The sequence below is a fragment of the Grammomys surdaster genome, unplaced genomic scaffold (genome assembly GCF_004785775.1).
Source record: "Grammomys surdaster isolate TR1022 unplaced genomic scaffold, NIH_TR_1.0 172, whole genome shotgun sequence".
Taxonomy (NCBI): Eukaryota; Metazoa; Chordata; class Mammalia; order Rodentia; family Muridae; genus Grammomys; species Grammomys surdaster.
Window position 1 is genome coordinate 4,614,371 of NW_021604620.1, and position 26,624 is coordinate 4,640,994.

The 26,624-nt window shown below is 47.7% G+C and overlaps 1 protein-coding gene across 1 annotated transcript in view; it reads right to left on the reverse strand.

Annotated features, from left to right (window-relative positions):
- The window catches only part of Itga9 (integrin subunit alpha 9), a 246,687-nt gene that overhangs the window by 140,916 nt on the left and 79,147 nt on the right, over positions 1–26,624 (reverse strand). The window contains exons 14-15 of the mRNA XM_028767293.1: positions 24,529–24,683; positions 15,217–15,377 (exon numbers count right to left, since the gene is read on the reverse strand). Of these exons, the coding sequence (XP_028623126.1) occupies positions 15,217–15,377; positions 24,529–24,683 (316 nt within the window). The remainder of the gene's footprint in view (positions 1–15,216; positions 15,378–24,528; positions 24,684–26,624) is intronic.

The following is a 26,624-nucleotide window of genomic DNA, read 5'->3' on the forward strand; positions in this document are numbered from 1 at the left end:
CCCATGTCCTGAGATTGTGTGTCACAGTGCTTCCCAGACCCTGGGAAGGACAAAGGCATTTCCAACAGCTGCCCTCCAAATTCTCTACAAACATTAAACAGAACTGCTCAGAATCATGTCTGTACACTATCTGCTGACAATACAGTCCTTCGGGGAAGAAGAACTGACTTCGAAGAAATCACAGTCCACAGCACATACATCCCTCCTGTAAGTGGCACACTGTCGAGTGACACATGTCAGCAAGATGATGTCTACTTGCTGACTAGAAATAGTGTCACCATCCAGGTGAGAGACTCCAAACTGTGGATGATGAGCTCTCATAGACTGGGGAGACCTCCTGTGAGGAGAGCTCCTGTGACTGATAAGTGTTAACATCACCTGTGGGGGAGCACTCCCACCTGTAGGGAGCACTCCCACCTGTGGAGGAGGACTCCCACCTGTAGGGAGCACTTCCCTAACTGATAAGCTCTTATATCTTCTGCAAAGTGATCCCACGCCAGCACCATACATGAGTACTTCTCTCATGACATCAGTGACCTGTCAGGTGCTCCCTCACTAACCAGGAACCACTAGATGTGGCTTTCTTCTGTCACTCCTAACTCTGGGCACCTATTTCTTCTGATGGTCTGTGCCAGGACAGGAGCTTGCAGTTCACATCAGCCATCTTGTGCTGGAATCTGCCTGTAGCAAGGCCCCCAGGTACCGCATGGACACATTACCATCTGAAGGGCCCTTGTAAGTTCAGTCAAGCTCCATGCCAGGTCCGTATTCCAGGTAGAAGAGTTGCTGCGGGGAGCATCGTGTTGCTGTGCACTGCCCTATGTCCCCTGTGTAATTCATTATTTCCTTCCTACACTTCTCTTTTGTTTCTCACCATCTGCTTCCAATCATTAAAAAAAAAAATGCTCTGAGTAGCAATGGAATCAGTCTCCATCCATTCCAAATATGGAAGCAGGTAGAGGGGGGATGGGTGGGGTGACGCAAGGGGCCACGGGCCAGGGTTTTTCAGATCCTTCTAGGAACTCAGAACTGTGGCAAGTCTTCCTTTCTGGGCAGAGGATGCTAATGTCGCAATGAGGATGAAGCCACATGGTTGGCGGGAGACCAAGCCCAGCCAGCGACCACCATCCCGAGCAGGAATAGCCTGCAGTTCGTTTGCTTCACACATGCTGAATCGGAACACATTTCTACCCACCCTGAGCATGAGCATCCGGAAGGGGGCGCTCTCTATATCACAGGCAATTCCATAATGGATCTCGTACCTTAAGCCTTAAAATGCCATGAGCATCCGGAAGGGGGCGCTCTCTCTATTACAGGTGATTCCATAATGGATCTCGTACCTTAAGCCTTAAAATGCTTCCTCTTTGTTAGTTGAATTGATTTGTTTCTTGAGTCAGACCAGTCTATAAATCAGGATTCCCACTACTTTAGTCTGCCTTGGTCCTTGGGATTGTGGACCTTCAACACCATACCGTAACACCCCATTTGCTCTTTGTTGAGGACCTCGAGGGTCCACCCCATCCTCCACACTGCCACCTTCTGTATAGCTTTAGGGCCCCAGGAAGAGAAGACATGAGATGAGAGATCACAAATGTCTTTTAAGTGATCAGCTCAGGGTTAGTAGGCCAAAACCTTGAATGTGGCATCTCCGTTGCATCTGAGGGCCATATGGTTGCAGACAAAGGCACCTGTGAGTGAAGGGCCCCAAAGAACCATGCCCATTGAGTGCTAAAAACTCACTCCCCATCAGCTAAGTGCAAAGTAGGACAGTGGAGTTGACCTGGACATGCTTGTTTCTCCCCTAAGGCTTGATTTATGTGACTGATGCCCTTGATGCCTCCATGTTTGGCTGTGGCAGAGACTGGGCCGTCTATCCAGTGTCTGTCTTGCCTTCTTGAACACACTTTAATGCCTGTGTAGTCTGACACAAGAGCTGAGGGCCTGGCAAGATGGGTCAGCAGCTAAGGCATTTGCTGTCAAGCTTGGTGACCTGAATTCAGTCACTGGAACCCACATTTTAGGGGACAATAGACTTCTATGAGTTTTACACACACACACACACATTCACACACACACACATACACACCATGATGCAATTTGAATGAATTATAATTAGATAAGAGCAAAAATTCAGTTCCTGAGTTGCACTGTATTTTGGGGCTCAGTAGTCGTAAGTTGCTAGTGGCCAGCAGACTGGTCATTTCCCCGTCTTCTTCACGAAGAGTTCTTTGGGCTGTAAAGCTGGTAGAATTTATAAGACTTGCAGCCAAAACCAGCATTCCACAACTGCCTTTTTAAGATGGGCATGGTCAATGACTCTTAAGTCACTGGTGGCACTGGTGGAACTTTAAAGGGTCTCAGGTTAGACTACCAGCGCCCTTTGACCATCCCTCTCCTCTGTACTTGGAAAGCACATGGTGTAGCTGGAACCAAGCAGCAGCCTTGGGAGTGTGGGGCAGGGCACCCTGCACTCTAGCCTGCTGTAGCTCTGTCCTTGGTGCCTTGACCTCCTCTAACCTTTCACACTGTTGGTAATCTCCGTGAATTTCACAGCCAGTCTTGCTCAGGAAGAAAACTGCAGATCTTACCCTTAAAATATGTCCCACCTGCACACAGAGGGCAAGGAACAAAGCGAAGTATAGGAAGGAAATAATAAATTACACAGGGAAAGAGGGAGGCACGTGGCAACGTGACACCCCTCCCCTTTGCCCCCTCCCCCCACAGTAACCTTTCATCTATGGAGTGACTCCACTCCTTCAGTCACAGAAGCCACCTTTAATGGCTCCTGAAGCACTCTCAAAGTGTCTTCCGAATCCGGCCCCATCTCCTCGTTCCAGCTGCTGTCACCCAGGCAGAGCCACCATCTCTTCCTTTAACCCATCCTCACAGTCTGCTCACCAGGCTTGTTTCTGTCCACTTCCCATCATTCACCTCAACCCAGCAGCCAGATTGTGTCCTTCAAGGATGGGAGCTAAACCGTGTCACCATGTCACCACCCTGCTCATTCCCTCCTGCAGGTTCCTGGTCTCTAAGGACATAGGCACAGTGTTTTCCTGTGACTGAGGCTCCATACTGTCCCAGCCAACAGTCTACACTCTGATCTTCTCCTCGCACCTTGCTTCTGGCGTGGCCTCTCTCTCCCACACCCAGGCCCATCATAGATAGCACTGCCTCCAGGAAGGGCTCCCTGACTCCCAAAGATCCTACAAGTGTTGGCTCAAATCTTGTCTTGTCAATGAGGGCACATTCATCCTGATCTAGGTTCCCCCCAGAACCCCCCATGACCTTTATTGTATCATGTTTGTCCCTGCACTGAGATGTAAACCTCAATAGCCAGAATCCTTTCAGTTATGAATGACACTGACGCCCGCCAGCCCAGCACATAGTAGGCACAAAATGCTCATTTCCCGAGTACTGTCAATAAAGTAACATCCTCCAGCCCCAGAAGCAACATCAGCAACTTCTCTTTGCCTAGAAGGCAGACAATTCATCTTGGATGTGCTAAGACTCCTGTAGTCTGGTCTTGATCCACAGCAGCTGCGTGGAATTCCTAGCTTATGGCTCTATGAAATTGGAAGATATCATGTTTAACTCTCAGAATGCAGTGAGAATAGACACCAAGCCCTGAAATTCCTTCTTAGGAATCAATTTATCTACCTTTCTAGGGCCTGGAATACACGCCTCTGGTCCAGACAGCAGATATATGTAATCACCCTCATCAAATGCTGACAGCCCTCTCCTGGGGCAATAGAAACCCAACTTTGGAAAGACACATTGAATTCAGAATGAAAATATATTCTTCCAAGATACCGGATGTGTATGTATCTAGATACATAGACACAATTGTTCGTGGTAATTGCTACAACATACATATACCTTGAATCTAACTGTGAGACAGAGAGATCCAAACAGAGGGACCTTCTGTGAAAGAGTTGACCTGTCCTCTTCCAAACTGTCATGACACAGAAGACCAAAGCCAAAGAATCATTCCAAGAGAACATGACAATCCATAGAACACAGGCCCCAGGATTACCTCCTCTGTTAGACGACATGTGAGCAGCTGGAAAAAGTTTGCGCTAACAGTAATGTATGTTTAATCCTCTGATTTCAGTATGTACGCATGGAGAGAATATCTGGTTCTTAGGGAGAGGGCAGCAGTCTGTCCACAACTTTCCCTAAAGAGGTCTGAAGTAGGAGCATGGGCAAAGCCAGGTAGGACAAAGGTTAGCAGGCAGATGCTTCAGTGAGGCACGTACCCCGTCTCTGTGCTCATCTTCATGCAACTATGATGTTTCAAAATAAAAGTATTTTATAACATACATGTGTATATGTGCTCATGGGTGGGAGGGGAGAGGGGGAGAGGAGGGAGAAGAGGAGAGAAGAGAGAAGATGAAGAACATGCTCACAGCTCTTTCTCAAAAGTTTGGTTTGTTCCAAATTAACTATAATCCTGTGTTTTCATGACTATTTTTAAACCCTCTGCTCATATAACCTCAGACTAATCAAATGATTTTTGAAAAAATGACTCTTTTATTAAAGGGTCTGAAACACCTCCGAAGTCAGAGGAAAAAGGATATGGCCATGCTGGGGAGATGGCTCAGTGGTTAAGAGCACTGGCTGAGGACTGGCTGAGTCTTGCAGAGGACCTGAGTTCAGTTCCTAGCACTCACACAATGGCTCGCAACTCTAGCTCCCGAGGATCCAGCGCCCTCTTCTGGCCTCTGCATGTATTATAGGCATATGGTGCATATAGTTTATGCAGGCAAAACAGTCATACGCATAAAATAAAAATAAATCTTTTTTTTAAAAAAAGGTGACTCGATTTTAACAAACTTGCTGAAAGTAACCAAGTTTCTTTAACCATACAAGCAGACATAAAAATCTGAATTTAAATTGTTAGAATTTTATTTTAAGTCAACCTATTTAAACCCTCAAGATGCTAGTCCTCTTATCCCAAGCAGTAAAGTTTCCAGTTAGGGGTCCCTTCCTTAAAACACAACAACAACCATCCACCACAGACTCAGCTATATGGAAGGGTAGACATGGAAGTCCACCTGGAGCTGGACAAAGTCTTAGATGCAAAAGCTCTACCTGGGAGGAAAGAGATAGGACCAAACCTGGAATCTGTGAGGATAAGAGGTTGGCAAAGCAACCTTTAGAGGCTACAAGGGACCAGCTACTGGGCAAAGGACAGCTCCATGGCCTGCTGCCTCTGAGGCATGTGAGCTCACTTTGAAAGCCAGAGAAGAAAGGATACCTCAGGGAGGTACAGACAGGGATCAAAAAGAATGTGACACAATTTCTCCTCCCTTGATACACTGTCCTCAGTGACTGTGACTGGTGAGAAAGGCAGGATGGGCCCTGAGGTCTTACTTGATCAAGTCACCTGGCAAGAAGACCAAAGGGCCAGAACCAAGACTCCAAGAACAGCCCTGGCACTGCACACTCATCGGAACTGGGTCAAAGTCAAGCTGAGGAACTCTTCAAGGTCTACGCAGAAGAGGTGAACTGTTCCCAGTTCCCTCTCCCACCCCTTGATGTCCAGTCGTTTATGCTTCTTCAGTACATAGAAGGCTGCAGGAAAGCCTTTCACTCCATCCCCCTACACATAGGATGAGGGGTGAAGAGTAAGATCAGGGTGTTGCCATAAAAAATTTAAAAATTATTATGATACAGTCTAATAAACTCAGCCAAAATACAGTCCATCTCTAAACCCAGCACACAAACATAGCTGTGGTGTGTGCCAGTTACATGGACCCTGAGATTCATATTCCTATCAATTGCCAAAGCCAAATGAAACAAGAGTGAATGACTTTGATGAACAGCTGTGTGTAAAGTGTGACTCAGACAGTCCCACTTACTAACAAACACGGTCAGTGGAGTGAGCTGGCAGCAGCTGGTTAGCAAGACCCCCACTGTTACATTTCCAAGAGCTCTGCAGGTCAGGGCGCAACACGTATGTTAGTAAGAGTTAAATGGAATAGATCTGAGAGTGAGTTAAACTTCATATTAAGACGAAGGCCACAAATGCTCAGAAGTCACCCTAATCACTTTGCTATGTTTTATCATAGTTCCGGCTCCTGGAGGTGCTTAGAAGTGTCAGACCCACTTTATAATAATGTGTTACCACACAGGTCTTCCAAACCAGCATTAGTGATGTCATATGGCTACTTGAAATCAGTCACAGTGAAGTATTTCACCAGGAAACCAAGCAGAGGACTCAACGTTAGTTCCCCACATCCAACAGCCTGATGATAAACATCAGAAGCCTGCCATTGCTCTAGAGGGCATCTGATGTCATCTCAGAAGAGATGCTCCTGGGACTCAGTGGGGAAGCTTCTTTCTAGTTCTACAGCTATGGGCAACTTTCTCTAGCTTTCCTCCACACAAGAGGAGCAGAGAGACCATCAGTTCCAATCAGTTGTCTGTATTAAGCAGTGCCACCATATGACAGCTAAGAACTGAGACTTCCTGGCATCCGATCCTATTTGCCAGCCAGAAGTTCTGGGCAGGTCCTCCCTTGCTCTACACCTTATTTCCTATGCATGATAATAGAGTAATGGCAGTGAATATTTCACAAGTTGTAACGGGCAGTGACCATCACATCCTAGATGCCCAGTTTGTGCTGCCTGCTCCTGTGACTGCCACCCAGAATGATGTGGAATTTTTTTTTGTCCTAAGAATTGTTTCCAGAGGGAAGTTAACTATCAAAGGCCTAATGGCAATTTCTGTATTATCAAACCTCATGCTCCCCCCAAACACACTGCATTACATTCTAAAGGGCCTCGTAGAGGAACCAGGCTGACTGCCAGATTTCCATTTCTTCCAAAAGAAGAAATGTCGGCCAAAACAAAAGAAGATAGCTAGGCATTATGATATACGCATCAGTGACTTTGGCTCTTGAGAGGTGGAGGCGGGAAGATCAGGAGTCCCAGGAGAGCCTCAGCTAACAGTGGGTTAGAAGACATCCTGGGCTACCTGAGACTGGGACTCAAAAGAAAAACAAGAACGAAAACAGCAAAGAAAGAAAAACAAGCAAAAGTTTAAAACTTTTAAAAATGAGTATGCACAGATGGGAGAGGGTATCAGCAGTTAAGAGCTTGTGAGTGTATTGAGCGAAATAAAGCAAACTCAGATAGTGCAGTTTGTTACAGTTTTGTCCATAGACTCACTTAAACTCAATCTCCGAGGATCCCTTCGGCAGACTGGCCTGTGGGCGTGTCTGTGGGCGTGTCTGTGGGGCATTGCCTGGATTAATGATTGATGTGGGAGGGTCCAGCCCACTGTGGGCAGAGCCAGCCTTGGGCAAGTGGGCCAGGGCTGTATAAGAAAGGCAGTTGAGCAAGCCTCAGGAAGCAAGTCTGTGCACAGCAACCCTCTATGGCTTCTGCTTCAGTTCCCACCTCTGAGTTCCTCCCCTGACTTCCCTCACTGATGGGCCGAATCCTGTAAGCCACATAAGCCCTTCCCTTCCCAAGTTGCTTTCCGTCAGTATTTTGTTACAACTGCAGACAGCAAACCAGAACACTGGGGACTGGCAGGAGTGGAGATCAATCATTACACTGAGATAAGCCGTGTCAGCAGGACAAGCGTCACAGGGCCCCCTCTACATGGAATCTTGGGGACATTATTTAATGGAAGGGACACATTGTGGGCATGGAGGTAGAAGAAGAGGAACCCAACAGAATGGCTGTGGGGAAAATCTCTAAGCACACCAGGAATCCGCATGCCATAATGACACCTCTGTGCTGTGACTATGCGACAAATCAATTACGTTTGGTGGAAATGTAATTTATATATGCCAACCCTGCACTTCAATCTACATGCCAATGAGCTTTAGTAACGGGATCTGCTCACACAGCCATGATCTAAAATGTGTCCCTCCCCAGAAAGTCTCATTTGTCTTTGGTGCTAGTGACTGTCATCTCTCTCCAAAACCCTTGGCCTCCAGAAACCCCCAATCAGCCTTCTGGCTCATTAAGTGGGCTTTTCTAGAATGTCACGCAGATGGGAGCAGACAGCAGGTAGCCTACTGCATCTGGTGTCTTCAGACAACGCTTCTGGAGGTCACCCATGCTAACGTGTTCTGAGTAGTCTGTTCTTTGCCAGCGCTCCATCAGACGTAGAGGTGCTGAAGTCCACACTCCAGGCAGTTGGAGGCAAGGGAGCTTTCCACAGTGCACTGTAGCCTGCTATCTTCCAGGAGGTGCCATAGCTTTCTAAATATATTAGCAAGTATTTGCAGGATCAGTCTAAGAAACTGAAAACAGTTGCTGTAGGGATAGAAGAGGCTGAGAGACATTCTTTCCTTCTACACTTCTTAGAATGGTTTTCAAAAACTTAACTATGTTTCTCTAATGCCCCTAGGTCTCGAACCTGCCAAACCGTACAGCTTTAAAAATTTTCAGCCATCTCTCTGCGTTATCAAAATGGCTGGCTTTGAGCTATTATTTCTCCAGAAAAGGAAAAACCTTTGCTTGTTTTTTCTTTTATTTCTCACATAAGAGTTCTTCACTGCAACTGAATGTCCTTTCCTTGACTTTTGCTTTTTAACAAGTATGTGAGCGAGTGTGTGTGAATGTGTGTGTGTGACTGTGTGTGAGTGTGTATGTGTGTATGTTTAAGTCTGTGTGTATGTGCATGTGTGAGTGTATGAGTACATAAGTATGTATGTGTGTGCTTGTGTGTGTGTGTATATGAATGTGTGCATGTCTGTGAATGTGTGTATATGTGTGTGTGAGTGTGTATATAAGTGTGTATATATGAATGTGTGCATGTCTGTGAATGTGTGTATATGTGTGTGTGAGTGTGTGTGTATATAAGTGTGTATTATATGAATGTGTGCATGTCTATGTATATGTATATGTGAATGTGAGTGTGTGTGTATGTGAGTGTGTGCATATGAATGTGTACACGTGTGTGTGTGTATTGTGTATGTATATGTATGTGTATATACGTGTTTATGTGTGTTTATGTGTATGTATGTGTGTGTGAGTATGTATGTATGTATGTGTTGTGTATGTGTATGTAGAGTATGTGAGTGTGTATGTGAGTGTGAGTGTATGTGTGTATATGTGAGTGTATATGAATGTGTACATATGTGTGTGTGTCTGTGTGTGTCTGTGTGTGTCTGTGTGTGTATGTGTGTGTGTGCGTGTGAGCTCTCCCAAACCTGAGAACCACCACTCCATGGCTGTTCTGCAGACTCAGCATGTGACTGAGCTGAGAGCTCTCAGGTGCTTTATAGGATGTGAGAGTGGGAGTAGACCCAGACACGTGGACAGAGCCCAAGGTGTGATCTCAGCCCAGGACAGCACTGACCAGTGTAAGACCCTGCCAGGCCCGGGGGGGCACCTGTTCCTACAAGTAGGGGCCACAGAAACTTGATGGAAGTCCCCTTGCAAGCCCCTCCGTGAAACATATTAGAGCCATTTCAAAGAGAACTGTGACTTCCCAGAATGGCCAAAGCACTTTAGAGTCCTGTCCTTGTGGGTTTTTCCTAGGTTTGCTTTTACCATTAATCACTATGCTAGGCTCTTGGACAGATCAGTGGCTAGTTCTGTTTTCTTTTTATATTTGTGTGTATGTGTGTGTGTGAGAGGGGGTTGGCACACATGACGTGTATGAACACTGCATGTGCATGCTAAGGCTAAAGCATGGAAGTCAGAGGACAAATCTCAGAAGTTAGAAATTTTCACCATGTGAACCCAAGGGTCAAGCTCAGATTGTCAGGCTCTGTAGCAAGTGTCTTTACCTGCTGAGCCTCTCACCAGCCCTCAGTTACCCCTGAGGGCTTCTGGAGGGCATTACTGACCCTCACAGAGGGGAGGGAAGGGCAGGCATCAGGGTTAGGATTCCCCCCATCCCCATCATTGTGGCTTCCTGGTTCCTGGAGGCTGCTCACTGGCCTGTCCCCACTCCATCTAATGCATAGTTCAGGACACACTTCCCTGGGTTCTTCCCTGGGAGTAGCCACTGCTGGTCTAGGTGACACCACCTATCAGAGTAGTCACAGGATGTTTGTTCCTGTCTCAAGCTATCCTTCCCACCTTCTCTTAACAGCACTTACTGGTTTCTCAGAGCTACGAGCTCCGGTCTGTAACAGAAGTGCCTTGTGATCCCAGGCTCTGTCTAGCCCAGTTAGTTATTCCAACATGATTCCACGTTCTAGGTATTTATTCTGAGCCTACTATCCCAAAGCGGGAGTCTGCTGGGGAACCATTTCCAGAAGGCAGGAACATGAGGGAGGTTCCTTACGGCCTGGGACCATAACTGGGGCTGACCTGTGGTGAGACGGAGCCCTCAGAGACAGTGAGACATTCATCAGATGACAAGGGAAGAGTCATGTTACTCAGAATATGACAAAGGCTGCCGTGTAGGCTGATGTATGTGCTGTCAATGACACTCGGCATGGCTCCATAAAAGGACCATCAATTTAAAAAGTTACCTCCTGGTCAACTCCCTAATCATCCTTCTGATGGCACTGGGGGAGCACACCACTGCGGTATCCTAACGTTTTCAATTCTCTCCAGCTCTGGTAATTTCCCTTTTCAACACACAGGGTGGGTAGGCGCCTCTGCAGAGACTAGGAACTGACCAGAATTCCACAACCATGTCCTGACTTCAGTGGGTTGGTTTTGTTTTTTTTGAAGTTGCCTTCTGGGTTGGGCAATGATTGGTTTTCTGTTTACACAAGGGCACTGCCCCTCTTACTGTACAAAAGCGCTAAAAGTCATCTGGGTAAAAGAGAAATTATAAAAGCAAACATGTAGGGGGTGGGGTCTTGAAACAGCAAGAATTCAGAGAGCAGGCAGGAGGTGCAGGGCTCGATGCGGACACAAGAACTAGACCTAACATAATTGAAGGGTTAGAGACAGCAGCAAGAGCCCAAGGGTCATGGTGGAAAAGCATCGAGCCAGGTAGCTCAGAGAGAAGGGTAAACTGAGGCTGAGTGCTTGAGAGCCCAGAAGCCAAGAGGAAGTGCTCTGGGTTTTACCTGTGACATCTCCAGACCACTGGACAGTAGGGGAGGGGGCTACCTTCAAAGCTAGACTGGTTTTCAGGAAAGGGGAAAGATAAGTGGGGCCCATGACATCTGGGGATCAATCAAGGCAGCCACTGACACAGTGTCAGCACTGCCCCAAGAGGAGGATGTGTCTTGCTGCAAAGGTGGAACCTCCCCAGAGATCCCTTCAGGAGCAGAGCAAGGTACCACACAGCTAACTCAGGAGGCAGGTATTGGTCCAAGCCAGTCTCCGCAGTGGAGAATATCACCATATATGGAGCGAAAACTTAGGGGGAGAAAGCAGAAAAGAAAACAAGAGAGTACTGAATAGGCTTAAAGACAGAAAGAAAAATGCCTAAAGATAGCCTAAACAAAACACACGTGGCCCCAGTGCCGGCCTGTCTGCTGGCCATATGGTGTGTGATAAGACCGGACGTTTGCATTTATCTTCCGTGACTTGTCTGCAGAGCTGAGCACCAGGCCTGTGCAGTAGAGACCCTGTTGCGGTCCTTCAGCCCTGACTCTCAGATTCCAGTCTATCCCCCCAGGCTGGGAAGCAATCACAGCCGCAGCCCCTCCCCCACTCCTGCTGCCCTATCTCAACCCCTCACATAAGCCACAGCCTTCCCAGCTGTTTTCCCACAACCCCTGTAGGCCATGGGGCTATGGCTGTGAGCTCCCAGGCCAGCTGTGCCATAGTGGGGACAGCTAGCTAGCTCATTAACATTTCTTCTCACTCAAATAATCTATCATTCCCCGAGTCTTCTGTTAGGGTACAGGTAGTAACTGTAGAAGACAGCTTATTCACTGCCTTGAGTGTTTCTTGGAATTATGTCTCTTTCTGGTATATCTCACCGCCTCATCTGCCTGTGTAGAACAGCCAAACAGTACCTATAAAGTACCAATCCGCTAAAGCAGGTCTGCTTTCTCTCCCAGAAAACCCCAAATATCCATACACAGGAGGCCCAACCTCAGTCTGCAAACTGTTCTAACCAGACCTCAGTTTCTGCTCTTATCAGCTACATTTTGACTGAGAAGCCCTGTTGTGGAGGTCACTGGAAGTCTCACATGGGGCTCACTAGACATGCCATTGGTGAGCTAAATGTGAATTTTCAGAGTGTTGTGGCAGTTCACGCCTGTAATCTTGGCACTTGGGAGGCTGAGCCAGAAGGACTGAGTTTGAAGCAAGCCTGGGAGACATGTGAATTTCAACCCAGCGCAGGCGACAGGGTAAGACCGTCTCAAAACAAACTGATATTTTTTTTTATAGGTATCTGGTATCAGTATCAACTACTCTATATCTCACTATGACCAAAATGCCTAGCAAGCAGTCTTAGAGGAAGAGGGGCTTATTTCGGCTCACAGTTTAAGTGCACAGTCCACCAGGGTAGGGACATCCTGGTCGTGGGAGCTTGAGGCAAGAGGATCACACTGCATCTGGTCAGGAAGCAGAGAGAGAGAGGGATGCAGGTACCCAGTTCACTTCTTTCTTTTTATGCAGTACAGGGCCCTAGCTTGGAGGATGGTGTTGCCTAATTTTAGGGTGTGTCTTCCCACTTCAATTTGCCCAGTTTAGGTTATCCCTCACAGGTGTGCCTGGAGCCTTGCCCTGTATCAAGTCTCTTAATAGCAGTAACCACCACAGCACCCCACACAGAATCTGGGTGATGCCAAGTCCCCTTATGCACAGGGATGTGTTCCTAGATATTCTGTGGTTATATGAAACTGCAAATAATATCAACCATTAAATGATACTTAAAGTTCATAAATTAGACAAGGAAAGAACTAAAAATGGATGCACAATATCCTCTGGTAAAAGTTACTTAACATTTATTATTTTTAGACTTTTTTTTTTTTCGATATAATCCTACTGGACCTCAAGGACCTATAGTGACTGATACCTCAGAAAGAGAAGCTGCTAAGAGAGGGGACATTGTACACATGTTAAAAAAAAAAATCTGTTCCTGGGTGGGGTTGGGGGGGAATGGGGTAAGGGGATAACATCTGAAATGTAAATAAAATATTCAATAAAAATCAGGTGAATAATAAAACAACAACAACAAAAACCTGTTTATCTAAAATCCAAATTCAATGGGAAATCTTATGTTTCTATTTGTTATATCTGGTAAATGCTTATAACAGAAGGGGCTAGCCCAAGCTTTGGGATAGCCTTCCTCAGAGACCACCACAGAGACAGTTCTGGGCCAGCCTCTACTTCACCGTTGCTATTCCCGAATGCACTTAGCCAAGGCCGGCAGCAGGTTCTCTGAGGCTCTGTCTTGCAGTGATGACTTCTCGTTGGTATGATCCATCTGCTATGACATTTTCAGCCAAAGGCAAGAAGTTGCAAAGAGCCTCAAAGGAAAAGATTTGTGGTGCAGACTTAGCACAAGGAAGCCCCACGCCCTAGCAAGTGCCAAACATAGCCATCTGATACATCTTGAGGCTTGCACTCCAGCCTCTCCTGAGCAGCCCACACCCTCACTCGCAAACCAAAGGAATCTAAGATCAAGAAGGGCAGGGTAGGCTTAGCAAGAGCATGGGTGGCTTTCTAAGTGGCCAGCAGCCCAAGCCAAGGGCAGCTGGCCTGGGCAAGCCCTGACATGAGTCTGGCAGAAGGCAGAGCCCAGCCCCAGGGCAAAGCATCTCAGGTTATGAGCTCATGGGCTCTAGGCCAGGCGTGGAAGCCATGCTCTACACACAGCCTAGACGCAGCTGTTACTATGTGACTCTGACCCCAACAAGGCAACAGCGGGAAAACACTTCAATCTACAGATTCCCATCTGCTAGACGTCTACGGCTAACAATATTAGTCAAACTAAACAAAACTTATGCTTATGTAGAATGTTGGAAATTATATATGTCCCAACCAAAGACTGATAAGCCTGAGAATCTCCACCGGACTCCATGCAAAGTTTTCATAGTCACTGTGCAATATTTCTCTTTTGTTTTGTTTTGAGACAGGGTCTGACCATAAAAGCCCAGACTAAGCTGCAACTATCTAAGTCGCCTGGGCAGAATTTGAACTCATGATCCTCTGCCTGTTCCTACCAAATGCTGGGATTGCCATGCTGCTCTGGGTAATGTTGATGCTAATGACGACTTTCAGGGTGACTGTTGCATGTATATTTTAGAGAGGCAGAGAATCCCACACAGTGCTCATACAACTGATCCACACTGGGGTCTGTGAGATTCAACCCTACACCCATAGGCATTGCACCAACTGCCCGAGCCATGAGTCTGTCCACCTTTGCTCTCTCGATCTACCTATGGGTCAGTGGCTGACCATTCTACATCAGTAAGCAGGGCCAAATCTCCTCCTTCCTTGGGCAGTGGCCTCTCTTATCACCAAAGCCTGGCTTCCTGAATTTCATGAAAACTTATTCAGTAAATAATTTCAAGAAGAGAAAACCATTTGGAAGTATATTTGGAGGAGGGGAAGAGACCCCCACAAAATGCACTCCTAAAATAAATAGAAAGTAATCGATTTTCCTTTGAGGTAGGGTCTGACCATATAAGCCCAAACTAAGCTGCAACTCTTTAAGTCACCTGGGTAGAATTTGAACTCATGATCCTCTGCCCATTCCTACCAAGTGGTTGGGATACAAAATGTGTTACCCAACCAGTATTTAAATGCATCTCTGACTGTGAGTTACTATGTCATGCAGTAGACCACTAAGAAGGGCGTCCAGAAGGATGCAATCGAAGACCCAGACAGAGCATGGCTTCTGAAACTTTCCCCCGTGTCTACCAAGTCTCAGAGAGGTTGGAAACTTCCCAAGAGAACAAGGCACAGTCAGAGACTGTCGCTGCTCTCCTGCCATCCTCTACCCCTTCTCAGAGGCTGAGGAAGCACAATAAGTAAAGGGGACCAGTGCGATGATTCAGTGGGTGGCAGACCCCATGTACTCCTGATGACAGGAGTTCAATCCTCAGAACTGTCTAGAGGCAGAGAACAGAACCAATTCCACAGACGGGTTCCCGCACATAGGCACCAGGGCAGGTGTGCACCCTTCCACAACGCAACAATGTTTCCAAATGGAATTAAACATAAATAAGATGTCAGCTTTTAAGTTTAAAAGAAGAAATGCATATTATGTGGTAGAATCAGGGCAGTCAGAGGCTACATAATGAAACAAAAGTAGCTCATGCTACTTCCAAATGACCATCTGTAGAGATCAGAATTGGAGGATTAAAAAGAAGAGACTGACCTTGACGTGGGCCACGTAGTGATGACACACCTCGTCCATGTGTGTCAGCTGCAGCCTCTCTGAGACCTGCCCTGCAGTCTCTCCCAGCAACACAAAATAGACTCTGGGCAGCTGGCCCTTCTCCTTCTGCGCCACATCAGCCGTCAGATTGTAGTTCAGACCTGATAGTAAATAAGGGCCAAAGATGTCAGCAAAGATGGACATAGAGTGCCGAGACGCTAAGCCCCACAGTCCTGTGGAGAGCTTATGCACAGTTCACACAGTATAGGAAACTGCCCTGCAGCCCACATCCAGAACTTCCCAGAAGCCTATAGTCAGGCTATGGTAGACCCAGGATGACCTATCTTCCTAGGGATTCTGTGCACATCAGACTTATGGTTCATCCTTGTTCAAACCCCGTGTCTTTGTGAGATGCCAACAGAACCACCAATATGGATACAGTCAATGATTACTTTTATCGTGTGTACGGTGCTATTCTGATAGGCCAGCATCATAGCAAGCCTGTCAAACATAACTAGAAGGGATTAACATCATGGAAGTGACTTTTATTGAACCATATGATGTGATACAGGGAACAACTGCTTTGCAATAATTCCCTATCTCTCACAAATGCCGAACCTTCTCCGACTGTGTGTTATCCGCGGTGGAATGAGGTATCAGTCAATACCCAGACAAAAAATAAGTTTACTGTCATAAAGCCCCATACTTAGAAATTGAGGTACAGGCTGGGGATGGCTTTACTGTCAGGGTGCCCATCCTTCCAAAAAGACTTTGGTCATAGTGGCTGCTACATGGTGCTTCTCTTCTGAAAACTCAGCCCCTGTACCTGAGAGGACAATGCCAGACAGAAGAGTGGCCTGCATACAGAATAGAATGTAAAAAGGAAGCAGGATACTATGACGCTAAATACATGCCAGGTAAACCCAGTAGACCTTGCCTCCATCACTCTGGGGTCTGTAAGTAAAGAGCCAGCTGGATGTTTTTCTAACTGATCTCCCCCAGCAGCAGATCTACAGCCCTGTTCTCTGCAGCAGGGGCCAGCCTCCTCTGTAAGTCATTTTATTTTTTAACTCTTTTGTGGGTTCTGAGGTTATTGTATTTTTTCTTAAAGGTTTTTTTTTTATTTATTATGTGTGCATATGTGATTGCATGCTACATGAAAGCAAGTGCTCTAGGATCTACAATGGGGCATCAGATCTCCTGAGAATGGAGGCCCAGGTGGCTGTGAGCTGCCCAGCTTGGGTACTGGAAACCGAACTTGGGTCTTCTAGAAACTCCAGTCACTGAACCATTTGTCTAGCTCCAGGAAGTATAGTTTTCCATGGTAGACAAACAATAACGTCTGCCCCTAAAATAACCAGATGAGATAGCTGACCACTGGAGAGGTCACGAGCCACCCCAAGCCATCTTCACATACTCATCTGTCAGAAGCTGAGCCACCGAAAGCCAATGCCTGGCCAGTGTTTAAATATGGTGAGGCCAACCCACAGGACCGACTATGTCCTTAAACAACATCAAAGAGACCCGCGACCAAGAGAAGCTTGAACAGGGAGGGAGAAAGGTGATTTGACAGCTGTCCATGGCTGCGCCTTGGGATAATTTTGCTATATCTAATGGCTTTCCTGGGCCTCTGCCATATTATGGCTACCCATCATGCCCAGAAGGCAGATTCCTAGCCAGTGAAGGCTATGATGCCCTAACTCGCATATTCTAACAAGCAGCTGGTTTCCAAGGCAAAGCTGGGTCACCAGGAGGGACGCAGGACATGGATCATCCTGGGATATTCTAAGGAAAATACTTTAGTAGAGAAAACACAGGGTAGAAGAAAGATGTTACAAGTGGACTCTATGTATAGACTGCCAAGGCTTGAAGAAATCCTCTAGGTCAGCTCGTGCAAAACCTTCATTTTTGAGACAAAGGGACCTGAGGCTTCAAAAGGGAAAATAGTCTAGCCCAAGAGCCATCCACTGTTCAGCAGAATCAAGACTTCTTCAGATTTAGTCCGGCTATTCCTACCACACAGTCTGAGAACTTAATTTTTCAGCCTCATCTGACCTGAAACCTCTTACTCTCTAAATACAGCAGTGGTGGAACCAAGCACAGACCGAGGTCCACAGTCAAACTCTAAGCCAATCTACTGTTGACTTCAGGCAGCAACGACCCAAGAGTATGAAAGGTTACGTTTAAATGAAGCGAGTATCAAAATGCTGTTTAGTAAGATTACATCTGGAGATGCCCACTGCTTGGTCAAGTCAGAGGCTATGGCTAGAGCTTCATGGTCTTACCAGCCCCTGTCCAGCCATCCTCCTGGCTGACAAGTGAGGGTTGTCCATTTCCCCCAGGAAAAGGAAATTGGATGGGGCAGCAAACCCTGGCGATCCAGCCAGATGAGCTCAGAGAGAATGGAAGGAAGACAGGACGGAAGGTGTGGATTCCAACACATATCCTCTTGGCCTTTTCCAACCTCTCTGTCTCCACTAAGGTACTTCTCCAGTTCATGGGAGAAGTCAGGACTCCAAGCAGCACCCAGCAGGTGGACAGTGGTTTCTTTGCACCTAGGGCACCTCACACTGAAGCATGAGATTCTCCAACAGGACTGAATTTAATGGACCCATAGTGGTGACGTGCTTAGTCATACAGCCTCTATTTAGTTTGCTAGAATGACTAATTTATGTGCCAACTTGGTTGGACCTCAGTACCCAGTCAAGCACAGAACTGCACACCTCTGTAAGGGTCTTTTAAAATGAGTTTGACAGTTAAATTATTAAACTTTGAATGAAACAAAACAGAATCCATAATGTGGGTGGACTGCATTAGTTTGAACATCTTAAGAAGAAAACCCCTCAGATCTCTCTGTATCCCAATTAAAAGGAGTTTTGCATCTAGCCTACCTACAGACCTAAACGGCAGCTTCAGCCCTCTGCCAAGGTGTGCCCTGAGACCTTTGTCTTGGGAGTCTATCGGGGGAGATCTTAAATTAATACAGGGCAAGTCAGAATAGGGGAATGACTTTGGCTTTCTGTGCACACCCAGAGCTGTGCAGGGTACTTCGTAAGTATCTACTGCTCAAAGTATCACTGCCGTCACTATTGAAGATTCTGGAGACTCGTGGAAGGGGAGGAGGCTGCAGTTCAAACAACCGAGTCATGGATGAGACAGTGGCTCTGCTCTAGGTGTGTGTGTGGGGGGGGCATGTGGGAGCCAACCCCTTAGCCTAGCAGATTTTTCTTCAGTGTTCAAGTGCTTGATCCCAGACACTGTACCAGACAGACCTGGTTATCCAATAGTCAAGAGTAATCATTTCCTCTCTAGAGCTGTCTTCTTCCAGCTATGAAATTTATCTTGACATTTTTAAGTATATAGAAGTTGATTCTACATCAGACTCTCCCTTCTAGAAACAAACAAGATTCACCATGAAGAAACTCTTGAGTGAGGAGAGTCTGGGAGCTGCCAGAAGTAAGAAGAAACAGTCAACTCTGAAGCCCTCTGCGCTCCAGCTTTAAATAGCTCCCACTCAAATGCCCTACACATGTGAGGCTGGAGCCAATCAGCTTGCTTGGGGTCGGGTGGTGCCTCAGCAGCAAAACCCCTAATGCAAGCCAGCCCTGAAAAGCCCCAGCCCAGGAGGATGCTGGTTCCGGTTAGCGTTGGTTCCCACAGCATATGACACATCAAGTTCTTCCTTCTGGCAGTTTGTGTCTATGCCATGTCGAATGATGTCATGTGGTGGAAAAGCTGACCGTCCCCAGTCATGCCCCTCCCATCCCTGCCCCAGAGCTGGTTCCCAAAGGCCCCCCACATGGGCTTGGGCCGGGAGAGCACCAGCTGTCTTGAATCAACAGGGGCTCTGGTCTGTCCCAGCCAACACCAAATCATTCCCAAATCTCCATCAGAACAAGGTTTCAGCTGTAAAAGTTGACTTGCACCTCCTTCCAGCGTCACTCAGTTTCCCTCGGCACATCCCAGGAGAGGTGGGAAAGGGACATTTCTACTTTGTTAGCTTTTCTTAATTCTTTCTCTCCTCCTCCAAAGAAGGCGATATTTACTTGGCAGTAAGTAGTTTCTTAGGTAACCCCGTTCCTTCCATGACAGGACTTTCCCTTTCTCATCCCTACACTTCAGGGGATCAGAAGCTTTGAGAATATTCTCTTCATGCAAAAAGCTTTCCAGAGTAGATATACCACCTCTAACTTTGGGGAAAAAAAGGTTTGCAGGCACCAAGTATCTGCTTCCAACTGTATTTCTGCTATGCCTGTGGGTAACCTGAGGGCCATCCTCGGGGACTGTGATCTACAGCCTGGCTGCAGGCAGTAATAGAGCCCCTGCTCATACAAAGCTTTGTCAGGTTGTCTGTCTGTAAGCCAGGGAAACGTGAGGGTAGAGGGTCAGAGCGCAAAACACGGGCTGGGGACACAGACTAGTGGTCGAGGGTTTTTGTAGCATACTTGAAACCTTGGATTCAATCCCTGAACTAGCAGAATGGGAAAAGCAACTTCATGGGGCTCAGCCCTTCCTGGTTTTCATCTGATGTTAGGGAAAACGTCTTGAACCCCATTTCTCAGCCTGTAGACAGGCAAGTCTATGACCACCAAGACAAGCCTATGGTCTAGCTAGAGAGACAGCCTATGGGTAAGGGGGCAATCACTCTTGGTTACAACACTCACTTCTCTTTTGTGGCAGCCAGGAGGCTCTACGAAGCTACAAGCAGCCAAGGAGGAAGTGTTTGAACTCTTGTTTGAAATTGCTTAGTGAAACATGGGATAAACCTGTTCGTGGGGCTGTCTGCTGCCAGAGTGGGAAGCCGGCCGGCATGCCACTTGGCACGTGTCTAGAAGGGCAAGTGAGGAGACCCCTCCCGCTAGAATGTGAGTCTGTGCTCTGTGCCCAGGGCTGAGCACAGAGTCTGGCAGAGCTTCCTCATGCTTTGCTGATCCAAGAGCCCAAAATAACACAGATGAGGCTCATTTTCCCACCTCCATGCCTCCAGAGTGCAGGGTGAGCACGGAGAGTGTCCTCTGAGAACAGTGCTCTCTGGCGTAGGAACATGGCCTCATCCTTCAGATCCCCTATAAACCCGGATGCTTCTCTCCTGTTTTATGAAGCCCGTGATTCTCAGTTCCAAGCCCACTGCCCACTCTGCTGTGACTCTGGGGTTGGGAGCCCACAAACCTGTTTTGCCAACAGCTCCCTGTGAAGTTCTGCCAATAATAAGAGGGGAGAGAGAGAGACGGGAGCCTGCGAGGCTGGAGGGGAAAGAAGGCCTTGGTCCTCCCTGCTTATTCATCCGCTTAACCAACAACTATTTTTTTTTCATGGCAGCTGGCTCCAACGGCCATAATTCAACTCCATAGTTTCTTCTCCATGACGCAAAGCCCTCGTTGTACTTTCTCAGAGGGGCGAGTAGCATCACCCAATGCTCTCTGCTGAAAGATTTGGGTCAGAGTTGCACAGGGTCCCTTCTGCAAACTCTCAGGTTCTGATAATCCCAAGGAAGGAGTTAACTGAGTGTAACCTTGACTGGCCACTCGGAAGCTTGGTAAACACAGGTCACTGTGTTCTACCTCAGAGTTCTCATTCAGTTTGAACATACATGGCTAACTAGAAAGCTTGCAGGTGATGCCAAGCCGCTGATCTGAGAGGCTGGCTAGCTACTGGTTCGGTCCCAGCCATGGCAGTTGTCCTCTACAATTACGGCTGCTTCTGGCCTGCTCAGTCCCTTCCAAGAGGAGTCAAATCCTGTTAAAATGTATACTGTGGCAATCTGTTTCCTCACTGGATTTTGCTTATTACCTGGGCCAAGGCAAATTCACCCCTTGTGGACACCTCATTTCCCACAGTATCCCCAGAAGTCACCATTGTCCCTCTACAAGCTGACCTTGATACTCCTAGGACCAAAAGAGAGCTGAGATTTCCCATTGCTGAAGTGAGATGGAAGAGACAGTTGATATACATGCCCAAGCCTGATAGGTTCCAAGGACAAAAAGCAGTAGCCTAAGGGAACAAGACTGCCACAGCTGCTCTGTCTCCCAAAGCCATCCTCCAAACAGGTCATGTGATTGAGGATCCACCAGACTGATGCCATGGAAGATCTCATCCTTGACTGTAATTTAGATGCCCAGATGGGGCTGCCCAGATGCAGCCAACTGTTGGTAAACAGCCCAGGATACATTGATGCCAAGTGTCCAGAAGACCTTTTTACACAGGTATCACCAGGTAAACAACACTTATCCAGACAGGCATCACCAGGCAGTCCGTAGACAACACCCAGGATCGTTAGAGTTCCACTGCCAAAATGGAAGTGGGAAGGAATACAGAGCCCCCAGCTCTGCGTCCTGAATGCAGAGGCCTAAGAGATGACCCTGGGGGAGGGTCCTGTGCCCTGGAGAGGCCTATCCTTCCTCTACCTGGAGACACGGTCTTCCTAGCTCTGTGGAACCAAGAGTCTCCTTCTTGCTGATTTTGAGGGATAGCCACCACAGGCCCTGGCCTACACAGCTCCAGCAAGCTACCTCCCTCACTGATGATGACATTTCTAGAACAATCATCCATTTTTCTCTCCCAAACTCTCTGCCCCACAGCCAGCTTGTTCTCTGGGCGGATGGCTCCATTTCTAATTGAGGTGTGCTTCATTTTCAAGCAAATGACAGAAGAAAATGGATAGTTCAGGAACTCATTCCCTAAAGAGATGTAAACGAATGCTTACCCCTCTCAAGAGGGGTTCAAGGGCTGAGCAAAGCCTGGAACAAACTGTGATCCCCTAAAGTCCAACTTGGGGAAAGAACCTATTCTCAACAGGGAGCCAGTGGGATTATTGGGCTAACTTACAGAGCATGCATGAAGAGGTCTTGCAGGAGTGTGGGTGACTCCAGAACAGCCACACTGGAAAGTCTCACCCCAGCATAGACAACAACTTTCCCACAGCTGAATGGTCTTCACCTCCCCAGTGACCTTCCACGGCCACATCAGCATACCAGAGACTGTGAAGCCAAGTGCAATTAGGGTAGAATGACATACAAGTGGCTATGAGAGGTATGGGTGCATATGGCTGGAGTCTCAGGTGAGTCCTAGGCCCTCCCTTTTCTCCCTTCTCTAAGGGAACAGACAACAACCCCCGTCTCGGGACTTTGAGTAGTCCCCACTGTTCAGATAAAATGATGGTGGTTGTCCCCGGAGGACAGCGTCTTACAACAGACAAACAAGGGAACTTCTTGCTGCCCCATGGATATCAACATCCTCCACACCTGAATCTTAGTTCTTCCATGTGCACACGCATGTTAAGCACTTTCTTTAAGACTCAGTTATAACCCGAGCCCCAACCTGAGTGCTAAATGGTAAAGATCTCTCGAGAGCCTCAGAGTGCAAAGGGGACATTTGTCTTCAATGACCCATGTGACAGAGGCTAGAGACATGACCTGAATGGAGAATGCACAGGGGCCAAGCCACCCACCCGTGTCCACTGCCCAGCTGGCTCCTCACTGCCTGTGGGACACACATCATCGACAGCCTGCCTTCCCATAACCTTTCAATCCTTCAAGGGCCACGGTCAAGCTCAGATCCTCAGACTTTTTTTTCCTAGTGATCTGTGAAAAGCTGTTTTGTGACTGTGTCCCCAGAAAGGGCCACAGGTTGAGAAAGCATAGAGGCTCCACCCCGTCTCCTCACGCAGCCCTGGAATCTCACACTCTGGGCTTTCTTGTCCTTAAACTCACTTCTCAGTTTCTCCTCTATCCCAAAGGCCACTCATATTCACGCTTTCCAGGACAGGGAGCAAGACTATAGAAGTGAGTCTACCACCACGTCAGGAGCGGGGCAGTGGGAACTCGCTACAGGCCTGCAGCACAGAACTGTTTTCGGTGCAGGGCCCAGTTGGGTGCTTGTAAATGGTTATTGAATAAGGATCAGCGTGCACTGCTGCTTGCATTTCTTCTAGAGCTCTAAAATATCGTTTTTTATGTGTAACAAAATTAAGATTCGGGGTTTGGGGGTATAGGTCTGTGGTGGGCATATATTCATCAGGGAAGACGGCCTGGGTTTGACCCCTAGCTCCAACATAATAAAGTCTTACAGATCCTGTGAAACGTTTGTTAACTATTCGAATTATCATGGTCGGACCAGAAACGGCTTTCCATTAAGACTCTGATGTCTCCGACAACAAGGGTGACAGAAAGAAGACGGTGATGAGAAAGTGTGGCTAAGGTAAGTGTACACCCCCAACAACAGCTGTAAGAACTTAAAGGAGCCTCTTTCATGGACTATATTTAAAACTTGCATGCATCCTCCCTCCCAAACTTATCATATGGTTATGTTCAATGTGGCAATTTCTTTTCTAAAAGAAAAAATCTTTATAAATAAGTAGAAGGTTTAATTGTGGAGTTTGTTCTGTCCGGTTGATCGAGGTAATTTGCCAATGAGAGCTGGGGGTTCTGCATGTTGATGTATAGGATGGGATGTCTAAAGCCTGGCTGAGGGAACTACACATGTGAGCGTGGTTTTGCAGGTTTGGGGTGTGTGCATAAGTGTGAACTCCGGAGTAGTGCTTTTCACACTTAAATAGCACACAAACCTCACACAGAAGTGGCCACAGTTAGCTACAGCTCTCAAGTTGACACAGCCTGAGTCATCAGAGGGAGTCTCAACTGAGGCGTGGTCCGGATCAGTTTGCCTTGTGGTCACAGCTAATAGAGAGTGCTCTTGATTGACGGTCGATTTGGGAGGGTCCAACCCCCTGTGGGCAGCATCATCTCCCTGGACTGTATAAGAATACTAACCAAGTCAGAGCTTTTTCCAAACTCCCTGAGATGCCAGAGTAATGCCACACTCTTAAAAACCTAAACCCTGGAAACCTTCACATCTCCATCCCGAAGTCAGCTGTGCGCCCCAGGTACCTAATTGACGCCACAAGCTTAGTGGGGGCCTCCAGATTCCTGTTGTCTCCTTGTGTTAATGCGTGGAGCTGTGCCTGCAGAGGAGGCTCACGCATTCCGTCTCAGCAGCCCACACTCTGCCCCGCCCAGTCCACACTCTGCCCCGCCCAGTGAGTTCCGGCCTGGTCCTCCCGTATTTGGGGTGTGAATGCTGGAGGTGATTCTCCTCGGTGTCATGTGTCCTAGAGCTGGAGGGTGTGTGAAATCTGAAATATGTAAATGAGCAGGGAAGTAGAAGGAAGAGCCTCAGAGGAAGAGTATCCAGTCCACCAGACCCCCTGCCTGCAAAGCCCACTGGGCCGTAAAGGGAGAGGGAACTTGGAACATCCCCCAGGTTGTAACCTCGAACCCGCTAAGGCTGGTGAGTCCCGACACTGTGACTCATTACCGATTTCTCCTGGTACGTTCTTGCCATGGAATCGGAAGCACGCGGTGACGTTCAGGCAGTTCACGGGCTGCTGTCCGTCATGACACTGAGGCGCTGTGATGTTGATGGAGCCCGGCAGGAAGATGGAAACATCCACAGTGATGACCGGTCTGGCCCTGCAAGGGCAAGGAGGGGGGAGGGGAACCTGTGTTAAGTAGCAGCGCTCAGAACCAAACTCGAACTCTAAGGCAGAATAGATCCCGGGCCTTCAGCCAGCGTTTAATTAAAGAATGAAGTGCCCCAAGAGAGAAAGGCCAGTGTGCTCTCTGTAAGTACTTTTTCTGGTTTTAAAAGTAGCACATTCCCTAAAATACTAATGGTTTGCTTCCCGGTAACAAAGGCAAGTTAGTTGTTAATGAAACACAGCTGGCTGAGGCCGTAAATCAACCACCAGATGCTGGGTGATTATTTAAAATTTCACCCAAGAAGTTCCGCTTTCCGTCTCATTGGGGAGACACTGTCGAGAAGTTTCTACAACAGAAGCCAGGACTCAGGAGCTGGACGGAAAGTCAGGGATCAGAGACTAGACACAGAGCCGACTGTGACAGCTTACTCCTGGAAACCCAGAATCCCAGTAACTGAGTCAGAAGGATTTCCCAGAGTTCCAGGTCAGCCAGGGTACTGGAGTGAACACTTGCATTAAGAAGCCAAAAGAAGTGGGTGGTGGGGGAGAGACACAGATACAGCCAGTGAGATGGAGAACACCGGGCATATACTGAGTGGCTTCTCCCCCATTTCTAGTGTGAGTTAGAACTTGGCAAATTTCTATCTCATCCACTTGGCCAAATATCCTCTTTCTTTTATATCTATCAATGCATTGGATATGCTCTAAAAAGAATTGATCAATGGAGGCCCAGCTGGTACCAGCAGAACACTTCAAGGAATCAGCCTGTCTGGTCTTAGGACAAAATGAAATCCAATAAACACAGCCCTCTCCCTGACATGACCACCCGCCCCAGCTCCTGATGGATAACCAGCATCCCTGGACTCCCCTGGGGCATCAAGACAAAAGCTGAGACAGAAGCAGGCATCTCTTCCCCATCGTAAAAGTCTGCTCAAAGAGGTGCCACCTAAGCTGTGGCTTGACCTTCTCCCCCCCACCCCCAAGCCTCACAAAGAGAACCTTTCACCTCTCAGGAGCCCCGGCCTTCATGCTTCTGGAGTGGCATGAGCTTAAGGGGAACCAACAGCATGGGAAAGATGTGTATAAGGCTCAATCAAAGTGCACTGGGGTAACAGGACAGAGGGAACAGAGGACCAACCAACCCCAGGACAAGAGAACATTAAAGGAAAACCAGGCCACATAAGGCACTGGGAAGACACAGATGGCACAAGGAGACCCCATTGTAGCCACCATTGCAGAGACAGGAAGGCCAGCAGGGCAGCTGTGACCAGGCAGTGAACTGGAGGACTCTGAGCAAATCTGGCTACAGGGCAAAAGGAAGTCAGGCAACACCAACGCCTGAAAGAAACCAACATCCTGGTCTCTCTGTGTTCTTTCTTCCTGGAAGATGCTAGAACTACTTATAAAGTAGAACACCACACTCTCGTCAATGTACAAACGATGTCATGATTGACTTTGTCAACCTGACAGGATCTGGAGTCGTCATGAGAACATGTGAGGGGGTTTCTAGATTAGGTTAAGTGAGGCAGGAAGACCCACCCTGTGTGGGGAAAGTGCCACCCATGGGCTGGGGGCCTCGGGCTGAGTGAAAACGGGAAAGCAATCTGAGTAGCAGTGTTTGGCTCTCTCTGCGTCCTGACTATGGATACATGTGACCCTCTGCCTACACCTACATCCATGACTTCCAAATGGACTGTACCCTTAAATCGATAGTCAGAATACCTTTCCTTCCTTGACTTGTTAGGCTTTATTTTATTTTTTTCAGGCATTTGTCATAGCAATAAAAAGTAGGCAATGGGCCGGGCGGTGGTGGCGCACGCCTTTAATCCCAGCACTTGGGAGGCAGAGGCAGGCGGATTTCTGAGTTCGAGGCCAGCCTGGTCTACACAGTGAGTTCAGGACAGCCAGGGGCTATACAGAGAAACCCTGTCTC